Source organism: Protopterus annectens, chromosome 6.part0, assembly GCF_019279795.1.
Source record: "Protopterus annectens isolate FY-2018-M chromosome 6.part0, PAN1.0, whole genome shotgun sequence".
Lineage (NCBI taxonomy): Eukaryota > Metazoa > Chordata > Ceratodontiformes > Protopteridae > Protopterus > Protopterus annectens.
In genome coordinates, this window is record NC_056737.1 from 773,414,783 (window position 1) to 773,430,448 (window position 15,666).

General features: G+C 40.4%; 1 protein-coding gene across 1 annotated transcript in view; it reads left to right on the forward strand.

Annotated features, from left to right (window-relative positions):
* The window catches only part of KIAA0586 (KIAA0586 ortholog), a 4,394,667-nt gene that overhangs the window by 3,786,546 nt on the left and 592,455 nt on the right, over positions 1–15,666 (forward strand). Inside the window, exon 26 of the mRNA XM_044074450.1 lies at positions 3–137. Within this exon, the coding sequence (XP_043930385.1) occupies positions 3–137 (135 nt within the window). The remainder of the gene's footprint in view (positions 1–2; positions 138–15,666) is intronic.

The following is a 15,666-nucleotide window of genomic DNA, read 5'->3' on the forward strand; positions in this document are numbered from 1 at the left end:
AGGATTATGATTCGCCTAGTGAAGGGCAAGTAATAAAGAAACCTCACAGAGGACATCACCGAGATCCTGTTCTGGGTCTTTTGGCCAACATGAATCAGGACCCAGTCATTAGACAAGCACTACAATTTCATAGTCAGGTATATTAACAGAGCTTTGGCAATGGTGCCATCTAGTGGCAAACATTACTCAAATTATTGTTTCAGTTTTCCTGCTAAAACCTTATTCTTTTTATGCCTAGGAAATGTGTTTTTAATGTTTTTTTTTTTTTTTTTTTTTTACATAGGCAAGCATACATTTATATAAATGAAAACAAACCATATTGACATATTTTCAGTTGCAAATGTTATAGGTTCATAGGACGATATTAGGCTTCTGTCCCAGAGGCCCTTATAAGCCTAGCCAAGAATTTTGCCCATGTACCCAGCAGGGGCACAGGTAGAGGCTACTGTCCCAGAGGCCCTTATAAGCCTAGCCAAGAATTTTGCCCATGTACCCAGCAGGGGCACAGGTAGAGGCTACTGTCCCGGAGGCCCTTATAAGCCTAGCCAAGAATTTTGCCCATGTACCCAGCAGGGGCACAGGTGGGATCCCAGGGGTGTATTTTCTGTTTCCCATCCAGTCGTCCAGGTTCTTCTTAAAGAGGGCTAGTGAGGTACTCTACTTGACAAGGAGAGGGAGTCTGTTCCACAGATGGGGGAGTCTTTGGGACACGCATCTATCCCACCAACAAGTTTTATTAATGTCACAGACCAGGTTGAGGCCTTGCATGCGGGTTGCATGAGTAGAGTTTGACTTATGAATGTGCAGCAACTCCATCAAGGCTGGGTCTGAGATGGCCTTTTATGCCAGACACAGGTCAGCTTGGAGCAGTCTGTATGAGGCTGAGTGGAGGGACAGGGATTTTAAACTGTCTGTATAGGATAGGTGTTTGAGACCCTGGATTTTCCTGGTCAGGAACCTCTGTGGTCTCTCCAGCTGCTGCATGTGCTTGGCAAGGTACATGCCGAAGTGGGCATTGTACTCGATTATGGGTCTGAGAAGGGAGGAGTACAGGGATGTCATGACCTCTATGTTCCTGGAAGAAATACCATTACCTATGAGGTGGGCCATGGAGAAAGCCTTCTGTACAACGGAGGCAAAAATAAGTGGGTACTTCTAGATTAGAACCATGAATGCCATCACACAAGCTAACTGCCCTAGCTCTTTGAGCCACACAAGTTATACAGCACATAATTTAGCCAGTCTTTCTCATTCAAACATTACAAAACTCATTCAGTTTCGTCCTTCCCTTAAACCTCATTCCTCCTCCAAAACATTATTCTGCATGTATTGTTTCCACAATTCCCATCTTTTCTGTGTAATTTGCTCCTACCCTTTTCACTTCCAGTTGTTTTATCTCTGTTATTATATCGACTACTTTTAGTACAGTTGGCTTAGGATTTGATTTCCATTCTTGTAATAATTTTTTTGGCAGCCACTAGAATTAAACTCAGCAGGTTCTTACTATGTCTGTGCAATTCTGGTTAAGTGTCATACCTGTAAAAAATTGTTTCCTTAGTTACACCTATTTGCTTATCTGATGTTTCAGTTAGAGCAGTTTACAGGGAATTTTCAGTCTGTCAGCTCATTACACTCCGATTGATAATAGAAATGCACCACAATATTCCTAAACATAAATGCAACAGAAACAAAAATATAAGCATCATGTTGTGTATGTCTGGAAGACATATGTAAAATTTGATTTGATAATAGTGGCCAAAAATATTACATAAATCATTATTTTTGAATTATATATGTATAAATCCACTAAGCACAAGTCCTTCTTAGGGGTATGTCAGTAGCACTATCTAGTAATGTAATGTTGCTCATAGTACTCCAGCTTTGAAGTAGAGTTTGAAGGAATCAAACCCAAGATTACATTAACAAGTTCATTAACTTTTCATAACTTCAATCTTTGCTAAATTATCAAATAGCTAAATGCTGTTAGTCACAAGACATTTGGCATGATTATTTATTGTTTTTTTCTGAACAGCACTATGTAGCATGGAGCAGTAATGTAGTTTTGGAGATGTTGGTTACACATGGAGGAATGTTAGAAATGCTTACTGCTTGGCATATCTCTATCATACTTAATGATGCTTAGTGTTTTTTGTGATATCACTGTCATAGGTTCTGAAGTTTAACATTACTTGAGACATGATGTCATAGAAACTGAAATATGAAAGTGTTAGCCTAGCATGTGAAATAACCAATAAAGAAATAATTTGTAGACACTTGAATGACCTTTTTTGATGTGCAAGAGTTGTATCTTAACATATTTTGAGGGTACAGAATGACTTTGAATGTGAAATGCATGATCCTCTGGGTTAAAGGAATTCAGTTTCGATATGTGGCAAGATTTAGAAACTACCTGGAGGCCATTCTGTCCAGTAAAGCCAGGTGTACAGTTGTTGAATAGAACCATGCACTTGTCATTTTGTGCTTCATTGCAACATCAAGAAATGCAATGCACTGAGTTACAGCTCAGATTGCCAGCCTTGTCATGGGCCCATCGATCAGAGCCATAACATTTTCACTATACTAGGGTGAAAGATATTTGTACAGACCAGGCAGTCTTTTACTCACAGAAGAGATGGCATCACAGTGCATGGACACCAGGGCAGCAAAACTAGAAATGCAGACATAGGAAAGTTCAGTCAATTTGTATATTTATATTTGATAATGTCTGTGACACCCACCACTGCTGCCATTATGTTGTGGGCATTAATATGTTTCATCCCCACACTGGGCCAATAATCAAGGAGCCTGAATCCTCACCACTGACACTGGAGAGGGATGTGCACTTGGAATACAAATGGATACACTCAGTATTTCCAGATGCAGACCTCTCTGCATCAAGTACAGTTTCCCTTAAGAGCACACAGGGAGCACACTCAGCCTGGAGTCTGGATATCTCTTTGTCTGTCTCCCTCCAAATCCCCAATAAGACTCCCCAGTGGTACAACTGTAGGGTTAGGTCCTCAGCTGAGTGTCCAAGCCAAGTCCTCCAACACCCTCTCTGTGAACCCAGTGGTTCATTTCCCTGCCCCAAGTAGCTGGCACACACCCACACACACTGAGAGATTTGATTTTTCACACACAGACACATGCACACACACACACACACACACACACACACACACACACACACACACACACCTGGAAAAGGGTGGCACAGATGTATCTGCTGTCCCCCTTCTGCTCAGAGTATAAGGTGGTTATCACTGCCACCAGACACTTCCCAATCAGCTACTCTAAGGCCCTTAACAAAGGGTGTCCAATTATGCTGTGGAATATTAATATTTATACAAATGGTAGTAGTTCACCAAGACGGTTAGACCTTCTGGAGTGGCACACACAATGTCACCAAATAAATATAAGTACTCTCAAAGGTTAAATACTCTCTACAAGATCCAGCCACGATAAACTTTTTAAATATATTTAATAATAAAAGAACATGAAAATACTGAATATATATTTGCAATAAACCACAGAGTTCAAATCACAGAAAGTATTGAAAGCAAAACTGATGGACAGACTTGTACAAATAAAGAAACACCATCTTTAAACTAAGCTTCAGTATATTCCTGACTGAATCTAAGAGCATTTTCTGTTCCCTAATAACTTACTTGGGCAAGGCAAGATGAAATGCATGAGTAGTATTTCTAGTCAGGCTCCCAAACAGAATACTCTGTCCTCTGAGGTTACTCCCTGTAAAATATAATATCCGAGATGACTTGCATAATGACCTTATCTGGTCACCTGACTCTAGGTTCCCACAATATCTCCTTTTGAAGTTTGAGACAGGACTTTAGCAGACTGCTATAATAAATATTTAGAACTTTTATGGGAATGCCTAGTAGCCAGAAACATTTACAATGCTTCCCCCTTCTTTATAAAAGGTATCAGATAATGGCTGCTCCCAGACTTACCGTCTCTGGGCCTACTCAGTGCTGTGGGGTGCCATTCAATGATTTAACACCGCTTTTACATTTCCCTTATTTTTCTTAAAATAAGCCAGCTGGTTAACCATTGCTGTGCCACTGTTCTCAATTAAAACATATACATTTAATACAATTACCATAATACATGTACATTTCTCTTTATTTCAGCAGGCTAGACTGTTGATACATTTTAGCACAACTAACACAAGCAGAGCTCACAAATACATTTTCAGCACCAGCATCTGTACAAATTAGCTTGATATATACAAATGACATATAATTATTTACAAAATTCCAGCTAGCTGTGTTGGCAAAAGTCAAACATCCACTGCCGTATTCTCCCTGGCATGGTTGGCAGTACCTCCAATCGTCACAATGTCATTCATGTTTTTCTTTATTTTAGTTTTTTATGATGTTTATTTTTTTGGTTAGCAGTTGTAAGTCTCTCATTTGCAAAAGAGGAGCTTTTATTATGTGATTAGGTGTATGTGGGAATTGCAAGCATTTATGAAGATGCATTGGTCAATATTTTAGTTATTTCTATCTAATATTTGTTTACTGGGAAAGTCCGACTTGGAACGAGCCAGTTTCCAGTGGAGGCCCAGGGAAAAATGCTCCAGACGCATGTCTTTGTAATGTGGGGGGAAACCGGAGCACCCGGAGTAAACCCACACAAATGTAGGGGGGCATGCAGACTCCACAGAGAAGGCACCCCAGCTGAGAATCGAACCAGAGAACCTCTTACTGTGAGGTGACAATGCAAACCCTGCACCACTGATAAGATAGGAATGCATATGCATATGCATTTTTTCTTTTCTCAAGTTGTTGATAAGATGTAAATAAATGAGAGCTTATTAAAAAGAACAGAAAAAAGTGGGGGTGTATAGCAGAGGGAGCTGTTGCACCCATTAATTGTGTGGGTTTATGAGTAAGAGCAGGCAACAAAATAGATTAAAGATGCAGTGTCAGAAAGCAGAGGTGATTGCACGTGTCCATTAGATGTATCACACCATGAGTACAAGGTGAAAAAAAACAGCAATGTAGTGGTGCACAGCAGAGGTAGACTTTGTCCCCATTTGATGGATGGAATCATTACCCAACAGGCATTAAAAGCTGTGATATAGAAGTGCATAGCAGATACAACCTGTGCAGCAATTCAGTTTACAGAACATTTAACTCTTGGTCAGCATCCTGGGGGTCAGTAAGTATTCAAAACAGGATCTGCCTATACTGTCTTCACACGTGTAGTTTTGGAGCATCTTTGGCAAAAAAGTGTCAGTGAGGCACAAGGGCAATAGAAGCCAGGACAGAAGAAAGTACACTTTGGGACACAGAGAAAAGTCAACAGACAGATATCAAGGAACACAAGGACAGAATGCGCATAGACAAAATACATATACACCCTACAGGATACACAGAATCTGCCACATACAGCAGTGCACTGTGCAGCTCTGAGGTGGAAGTAGCACCTTACTACTTACAGTGTGGGCTCACTGAATACCACAGTAGGATTAGGTACACCAGGTACCACGGGACATGCCTGCTGAGGTGTCAGTTATATTTATTTTATTTTTATTTTACATTTGTTTACCGGGATAGTCCAACTGGACACATGTCCATTTACAGCGGAGGCCCGGGGAGAAAAGCTCCACATTCAGTACAGAAAACAAATAGTTGTATAATATGATAGCAATGTGATCATCTATACAGAAGCAAAAAATTTACAATAGCTAAAAATACAACTTTTGATACAGAAGCAGAAATTGACACTAGATAAGCATTATAACTGATTATAGAGACAGATAGAGACTACTTAGAAATTAATTAGTGTAAGTTTAGCATGAGCTAGTATAATTATTAGAAACTTGAGTAGAAAATAAAATTCCTGATACTGTAGAAAAAATTACAGTGAGTATAATTGGATATGAAACTATCTGGAGTGGTAGAAACAGTGATGATTAGGTAATGCATGGACATAGCCAGGAATTCATTAAGTGTAATTTAAGTGAGATTTTGAACAGCGTAATAGTGGAGGCAGAAGATAAAGCAGGGGGAAGGTTATTCCAGGATTTAGCTACATTATGGGAGAATAGTGCTTTACCTGCAGTGTTCTTAGCCTTAGAGTCACAAAGGAATGATTTGCAGTGGAGTGAAGGGGACGATTTGATTTGTAGGGTGTGAGTAGGTGACTTAGTGCTGGGGTTCTATCAGGATGTCTCATAATATTGTAAATATAGACCACAGTGTACACACCTAACCAGAACAGCCACGATGCCAGGTTAGGAGAGCATAGAAATTAAGTAAGAGGTACAGGGCTCAGTCCTGGGACCCCTCCTGTTTGGTATATTCTTCTCGGAGGTACAGACAAGCACAGGAGGACTATGGCTGCCCAAGTTCGCAGACGACTGCAAACTGGGGGCCATAATTGATTCTCCGGCTGATACAGACATCCTCCAGAAGGGTCTCACTGAAAAGGATACCTGGTGTCAAAATCATGGCCTCAAGCTAAATGCCAAAAAGTGCATAGTCATCCCTTTTAGAAAAAACAAAGTACCCGCTAACTACCACATAATTGGTAGTCCCCTAAATAAAGAAAATGTGATAAGGGATCTGGGGCCCCAAGTAGATAGTATTCTCTCCTTTGATAATCATACTGCCAAGGTGGTTAGAAAAATCCTTCTATGTGGCCCACCTAATCACAAAAGGGTTCGCATCTAGAACAAAAGAGGTTATTGTGCCCCTCTACTCATTACTCATCAGACCCATCATAGAGTACAACGCCCCATTTGGGATGTACCTTACAAGACACCTGCAACAGCTGGAAAGACCATAGAAGTACCTCACCAAGAGGATTACTGGCCTCAAACAGATGCCCTATGCAGCCCGACTGAAGAAACTCCAGCTGTACTCGGTTGCATACTGCTTACTCAGAGGTGATCTCTGCCTGACATAGAAGGCCATGTCCCACCTAAAAAAAACAAATCCCTGAGAGCCACATGCTCTAGGGATCTAAACCTTACCACAACGATAAATAGGACTTGCTGGAGGGATAGATTCCTGTCCCAGAGATAACTCATGCTTTGGAACAGGATTTCAATTTACATTAGGCAGAGCCCCTCACTAACGCTCTTGAAGAGAAACCTTGACGAGTGGATGGGAACCAGAAGATTTACCCCGGGGATCACTGCAGTGGCTCTGCTGGACAGAGGCACAGGGAACTAATCTAAGGGGGCGGTGAAAGCCAACACATTCTGGCTAGGCTTACAGATGCCCTCGGCCAGATAGCCTAGTACTTCCCTATGAACTAGCACCTGTGGGGTGATGGGGTGAGCAGGGTGGGAATGTAGTGTGGGTTGTAGCATACAACAGTTTACAGTCACACATTACAGAGCAGAGCATGCTGCACATAGGCTGTGCAGAATTCAGTACTATTTATGATACATGTCACTGACAGAGGTGGAATATATAGTAGCACAGTAGATATGTCTTTCAGACTTCCACATCCACCCATACATGGACACCCAATTGTTCAAGATGGATTTACCAAACACTACAGCTGAGTACAGGGGAATGCATGGGTTGGCCTAAATAATCACACCTCCAGAGGAAAATAAGGAAGTGACAGGTTCCAGTACATGATAAGGTCTTGGGGTTAGATTTATTTCAAGTGTAACCAAATGGGGCATGTAGGTTCCAAATATCCATGGCAACAGAATGGCAAAGCAAAGCCACATATGGGAGTTAACAAAGTTAGAACCATTGTAGTGATTATAAGTTATCTTAGAATGGCAGCTGCTCCATGCTACCACAAGAATATGTGCCCTGTCCTTATCAGGGGAAACTAAACCATTGCTGCAAGGGATATTACATCAGACATAACTGTTGCTAAGCCTGCTGTTGTTGCAAAGGAAAATTACTTGCCCAGGCAGTCCACTGCAGTTAGGGTTGGGGGAGGGGCACCTTTCCACCTACCACTGGCTATAGTTTACTTGGACTGTTGAAAGGGGAGAAGGGGCTAAACAGGTAGCAGTGTATGATAATATCCCTGCAGATGTGTTAACAGGGAACAGTTTTAGTAATACAGTACCATGTGCACATGGAGATAAATGCAGCCAAGTATGAAGACAAACACCTAAGGAAGGCAGCTGGGTAGATGCCCAGCCAGAGCCCACCCTTCAGAAAGAGGATGGTAATGTGACTGCTTCAGGGGAAGAGCTAAGTAGTAATAGAAAACGTGAGTCTGAGGTGCAAAAAGTACAGTTCTTCCTTTGGAATTGAATACTGCATGACAAGAGTTAGGTGACATCAATAGGTGTAAATCTCAACCATGACCATCAAAAGATGCTAGACTTCCTTTGGAAAATGAGTTGGGAAGGACCACTGAAGGAAAAAAAAAAAAGCTGAGACTTGAGGGAGACTGCCAGGGAGGCTTCTGATATGCAAGGGCAGGAGGAGTCTGTGCTACTGGGACAAAAGGGTTATTGTAATGAGAATAGACTCATAAAGGGGCTTGTGGGAAAAAAGATACAGCACATGGTAGTCCCAATGGACTACCGACAGGCACTTTTGGTCATAGCCCATGATATTCCTTTCTCAGCTCATATGGATTTAAAGCGAACAAGAAAAAGAAGCATACAAATTTTTATTAGCCAGGAACTGCAAAAGATAAGAGAGAATATGAAGAGTGAAGCAAGAAACATGCTAAGGTTGCTTTGACACTCATCTGTTATTGAGGAGTTATTTCTAAGGGTATCCATGGATATAATCTGTTCTGTTACTACATGAAGCATCACAAGGTGTATACTGTCGGTGGAGGAATATGGTGCTGTGGTGGTGGCTTTGGCCTTTCTGCCAGAAAAGATGGCAGATACATTTTCAGTATGTGAATATTTCCTTGGAAATACTGACAGAGCAGATAACTTCATTTCAGACCTGTTTACCAATTTGTGGAAGAGCTGGGAGGTAAAGCAGTAAATAACTACTCCCTACCATCCATAAACAAATGGTTTGGTAGAGAGGTTTAACTCCACTCTTCAAACTATTCTAAGAGTATTCACAGACCACTTTAAATGGGAATGAGACAAGTACACCCCGCATCACCTTTATGTGTATAGAGAGCTGCCCAAAAAATCCTCACAATTTTCTCTATTTAAGTTTTTTTTTTTTACGGCTACAGGGTGAAGGTGACTGCAGAGTTAATTTGTGGTGAGTAAAAGAGGAAGTGTGATTCCCCCAAGGAGGGCACTGTGGATTATGTCCTATGTTTTAGGATTAGGCTTATGGAATCCATGGGTTTGGCATCAGAGGATCTTGTCTAAGCACAAGAGAAGCAAAACATCTGGTATGACTGGATAGCTACAGTCCAAAAATACACAGTCAGAAAAAAGATAATAGTGCTTATTCCTGTTCGACAGGATAAGCTGCAGGCATCATTGGATGGCCCTTTCACTGTTTGGAGAAAAGTAACTACTGTTATATGGTGGAGCTACCAGGCAGGAAGCAATAACAGAAGCTGTACTGTAATTATATGATGAAGCCCTACCATGATAGACACTGATACTTGTTATCTTCAATGGATTAGAGGAGGAATCTGAAGGGGATCTTGTGGCAGATCTTTTCAGTGAGGATCTTGTGGCAGAACTTTTCAGTGAGGTTTGGTCTGAGTGATCAGTGGATGAGGTAGTGCTGTCACATCTATCCTCTACACAGGTTTAGGAAATCCAAACATTACAGGAGACTGGATATATTCAGTGTTAAACCAATGTGTGCTCAACTGTAATAACACCATAAAGACAGAAAAAACTCAATGACTATTCAGGCAGGTTCTTTACAGGGTGGCTGGGAAAATCAAACAAATGATGTGGGAGAAACAAGAAGCATAGCTGGTTCAACCAATGCCCTGGGACAGTACTATGAACCAGTGCCGCACCCCCTCAGCTCTTCAAGTGAAGAGCAAAAAAAACACACGTCACTGTAATAACCCAATTGTTTTACAATTAATTTTATGCCACAAATCCCTATTTCTTCCTTTAAAGTGCAAAGAAAAACAAGCACTCCACTGTAATAAACTGATTGCAAAGATCAGCTTATTACAGTTAGTTCTGCTCCCCCACTCCTCTCTTCCTTTAAAGTACAAAAAAAATGGATGTTCCTATTACTAGCACACCAACCAGGTGGCCAGTTGTACAGTGCACCCCCTACATGTCCTGCATCAACCATTCAGCTCCCATTTCTGTGCCGTGCTCCCAACCCTCATGTTTTAGTTTTAAAAAATATTTTTAAACTGTAGCAAACTTCTTGCTAAAAATGCAGCAAACAGTTGCTACAGTTTATACCCTGCCAGCATGGAGGGCTACAGCGTTCAGGTTTTAGAGTACACATGTAGCGCTGCAGCACTCAGTTTTGACTGCAAATGCCGTATCAGCTTTTAAAAAACAGTATTGCATTAGAGAGATCAGGATTGGCTGATGGCTGATCACGCCTCCAACACTTTGCACCCAGGGCAGTTTCCCCTCTCACCCAGCTTTATCTACACTTCTGGGAGGAACTGTAGGAGATGTTGGATGTGCCCAAGGTAGGTTACTTCTGCCATTCCTACCAGGCATGTATTTGCCTTGATATTGTCCTGACACCTTTTTAATCTGATTAGCATCTCCTAAACATATGGTAAGGGTCTTATTATATTTCTGTTAAGATGGGATATAAGTTTCTGGGACATTCTTTATCCCAAAAGGCATTTTTGATGAATTTAAGTAATCCCACGCAAAGTGGAAAAAAAATCTTTTGCTTGCTGTAGATGTCAAGGATCCCTGCTAGTAGCGCTTATGTCAATAGTGGTCAGATACTTTTATCTTTTCCAGTGACATTAAAGCTTCATTTGCCCTATGCATGGGCTACACATCCTCTTTTGTGTGACTGCTTAGTTTCCCATGGTCTACACAGAAACTAGTGCTCCCAAATTTTTTGTTTGTTTGTCAGTTTGTTTTTTCACAGCAGGACCACAGTTGAGGTCCAGGGACTGTTAAGTGTCCTGGATTACCTCCAGATTTCACATTTCTTCCAGTACCTCTTGTGTGGTTTCTGTAGTTTTCTTAGACACCTTGTAAGTATCCAGTTTGCTTAGCCATTGGGTTTCTGTGTCTTCACTATATTCTGCAAGATATAAATGTCTTGGGTTAGCAGTAAACATATCCACAAACTAGCATAGCACCATTAGGATGCTTGAAAATGAGAAACACTTGAACCTGTGTAGGGGATAACTGCTGTGACAGTATTGCATCATCTACTAAGGTTACAATTTGAGTGAGAAGACCTGCTGTCAAATCCCCCACAGATTCCTTGCAACACACTGCAAATCCTGAGTACTAGAGTCTGTGTAACATGGTAGGGCTTTGCCATATTGACATGGTAGTGTTTGTGCTTCTGCCTTTTACCTGGCAGCTCTACCACATAATTAGCTTTATTTACCTTTCTTACAACAGTGAGAGGTCCTCCCCAATTGCTTGAAGCTTATTCTAATGAATTGTAATAAGTATCCTTCATTGCCTTTTGTTCCAACTGTATAGTCTTATGTTCTTGTTGTTCTGTCATGCAAAGCATTTTATTTCTGTTGTGCTTTTGCCAGATTTACCGTGTTAAGCTCAGTCCTGAAATTTAGTAAATATTCTACAACAAACTCCTTGTGAGAATTGCATTCACCCTCCTGCTCATCAGAAATTAGATCTGCAGACTGCCTGACTCTGTGACCATAAAGAAGGTCAAAAGGTGAAAAACACAGGTATGTTTGTGGGATCTTCACTGTAAGAAAAAATAAGGAGATGGGGTGCATTCTTCTCCCACTCCAGTTTAAACTGGTCTGCCAATACTGTCAGCATGGCTTTAATAGTAGAGTTGAACCTATCTAGCAAACAGTTTTGTTTGAGGATGGTGAAGTATTTTTTTTTACATCAGTGTTTCCATAAACAAGTAAGCTGGTGTTACATGTAGTTAACCTCTCTGTACATCATGGGGAAAACCCACCCTGCTGAAAACTTCTAACAGAGCATTTGCTAACTTTTCTGCTTCAACAGAAGACAAAGCCACCACCCCATGGTATCTAGTAGCATAATCTGCTACAGTCAAGATATATTGCTTGCTTGTGGTACTATCAGGCCCCATAATATCCGTAACTACAACCTGAAATGATTTCTTGACAACAGGCAATGGCACCAAAGCATCTTTAGCTTTGTCTCTTACCTTGCCAACATTTTTATTCTGCTTACATTTCCCATCCCACACTTTTACAATGTATAACCAATATGATTCTGCATAAGCTTCCTTTCTATATAGTTTATGACACAATCACCTGAAAAAGAAATAGCATGGGCTACTGCCATAAGTGCCAGGCTAGCAACTTCTGTATCACTTCTCCATTCCCATTCTTTGTGCAATAACTCCTTGTCAAGTGTACAGATTACATATGCTGTTGACAGTAAGATGCCTATTTGGCTGCCTCCCTCAAGTCCTGTAAGGTCGGATCCAAATGTTTTGCCTGTATCATCTCTTTCTGTGTGATCCTTCACAGTTCCCCTTCCAGTGAAAGTGTGGCATTTTTTGAAAACTGTATCTTAAAGCTAGACTTACTTCTGCCAACTACATCTTCCCCCCAAAAATAACTCCTTCCAGAGATAATCCATTATTTTTCACATTTTTGGCCAAGATTCAAGATTCGTACTATTACCTAGCCCTTTCCATGAAACAGCCACTGTTAGAGGTGTGGGTATTGGCTGTGTCAGCTCCCTGATACCTTCCTCATAATGTACTGTGTCATCCAAATCATTGCCTAATAGAACAGCTGCTGGGATATCCTAAAGCACTGCAACCTGTTTTTCTTTCTGCTCCCCCTTCCCAATCCAAACGAATCGTGGATAATGGCACCTGCAGGCATTTTCCTTCCATACTCCTAACTGGAGTGCACCGCCTGGGTAAGTAATATTCCTAGTGAATAACTGCAAGCTCAACAATAGTTATGTCTAATGCAGTATTCCTCTTAACACTTTGCCTACCTTTGTCCAGGACAGGGTACAGCCGTTGTGATAATGTGTGGCAGATTTAGGTTCAAGACAGTGTACCAGTACTGAGGTGCTACCTTGAGCTTCCTCACTTATATTTTGTCCCTTACCGTATAGCTGTAGATATTAGACCATACATGTTCTGGAGTGAGGCAGCACTGCAACGTATTCATTTAGCACAGTCCTTGAGACCAATTACCCTTTCTACAAAAGATAAAGAATTTCTGACATGTTACTTCCTGTGCTGGGTCAACATTTTAAATCCAAATAACCCACCAAATAAACCAGAACATTCTAGTCCCATATGTAACATATATTTTCCAGAACATGTTTTGCTAGTGTGTGTTTGCATGGAACAATTTAACTTTCTAGGGCTTTGCTGCCTTTCTGGAAAAAAACTAATCTTGACATATTCCACATATCTGCGATATCTTTAAGGGAATTACTTTTAAACCTGGTCAGAGGCCAGTATGTGTTCAGAGTAGCAAAGTTTTGGATTATGATTATTTCTTTTTCTGTGTTAAGGAAAGTTTTTTAGCAAATGTCATATAAAGGCCATACTGATAATGTGGCAAATATAAAAGACCAAAGCATATAGAAGAAAGAATTAAAATGTTTGATCTAGACCACCTAAACAGTATGCCTGAATTGGAATGTGCAACTGATGAGTAAAATGAGATGCAAAATAGTCGTGTATTTGGAAAAGCACAGTTTGACAGCAGGTAAACACAAGAACACATGGGTCACCAAGAGTGAGACTTAAGGTAGAACTAAATACTGAGAGGTACTATCTTTTATTCCTTTAACTCTGAAAAGTGTTTCTCGTGTAGCATTAATAACACTGAATGTATTATGTAAAATGAAGCCGTGTGATAAGTTAAAGCTAAAGGGAATGATAAGGGTATCAATAACCTTGTAAGTAAAGATGTAATATACGAGTATGTCTGTGGCTGAGCATTTGTGACATTATTCGGTAGACACTGGTTATGATAACTAGAAGTAAAAGTCAGGCTTTTAGTTTGACATTGTGTGCAACAGTAAGATGGCAAGGAATGATAACTAACATTTGGTCTTGGTCCATAAAAGATAAACAGTGCAAAATCAGGGAGGACAAGGAAGCATGTTTCAAAATAATACTAATGAACTTGAGTGCTGCAGACTTTACTGTTCTTGTACTAAACTTTAATTGCTAACTATGAATTTTGCAGACATGGAAATAAGTATAGGTCTGGGGAGAAATCCTAATAACATGCTATCATGGACCATGTCAAAGTTAGAAATCATTTTCATTGGATATTTTTACATAGTTCTGGAAACTTCTGCAAGTGTGTCTTCATGTGAAGGTATGGAAGGCTGTACATGACTCTACTTGTGGACTAAAGCAAAATAAATAAATAAATAAATGAATAAAAAAGTCAGCAGTGTCACTTTTCAAAATGTTGAGGATTTCCAGGTGTCTAATAAACGCATTAATCCTGCTTCAAGAAAATTAATGGCAGTTAGGAGAATATATTAATATGCATAAGAACAGTGATGTCTTTTGCTTGCAGGGGAGAGATAAGAAACTTGAATATATTTTGTCTACAAAATTGTTCCTGTTTTAATGCTTTCAGAAGTGCGTGATAAGTACATTTCATGCATTAGTAGATATAATTATTGGTAACATTTCAAATCTGACTGAAATAAAAGAGGTTTAGGTTTAAACTAGGTCTAGTGATAGTATATAAGTAAACCAGAATCCATATAGACAGATGGTCATACCCATATTTGCAGGGGGATAACCAACCAAACCAGTAACCCTATAATGCAGGAATATTGACTATACTTCCCACAGTAGTTAGAAGGATTACTGTAATACACAGAACAGTTGGATGGATTACTATAATACCTACCCTTCATGGAAGGATGGCTATACCATCCACCATAGATAGATGTAGCCTGCTGACAGTGTCTAAAGATTGATGGATGATCCTGACAGTTACATTGCCTAGAGATAGTACTACACCCAGTGGTACTGGACGGCAGACATTTATGACTGATAATGGCAGATATTCATCATTTCCACTGCCTCAGTAGCATTTTAGGCTATCTGACAAAAGCTGAGACTCCCCTCCATTCTCTTCCTGTGACACCTGAATGGCTAAGCATATCCTGAGATGATAGCTTTCAGCTATCACAGCGAGTGAGTGTTCAGTCTTTTTCTGCCATCCAAAGAAGAAAGTCCTCTGATTCTTCAAAGGATCCATTGCCGATTTTTTCAGCATGCTGCTAATTTAGGACTACCTTCCTCTCAATTTATTATTAGATTTTTGCGAGCTATTTAGAGAGGGTTTATTATATCCTTCTATTAAATTGCATCTTGTGGCTCTCTCAGCTTGTATACCCATGGATTTCTCTCTTTCATCTCTTTATGTGAGGACTTTGTTCTGTCAGTGTAGTACTGGGGAACTGTGAAGGATCACATAGAAAGAGACAGTACAGGCACAAAGGAAAGGAGTGTTGCACATGAGACGCCTCAAAAGCAAATTCCTTCACCCTGGATCTCAACTTTGTTCTTGAAAAATTGACCTTACCTCCTTTTGAACCTGCTTCTCAGGCTGATTTATGGTTCATTACTTGGAAGACTGTTTTAC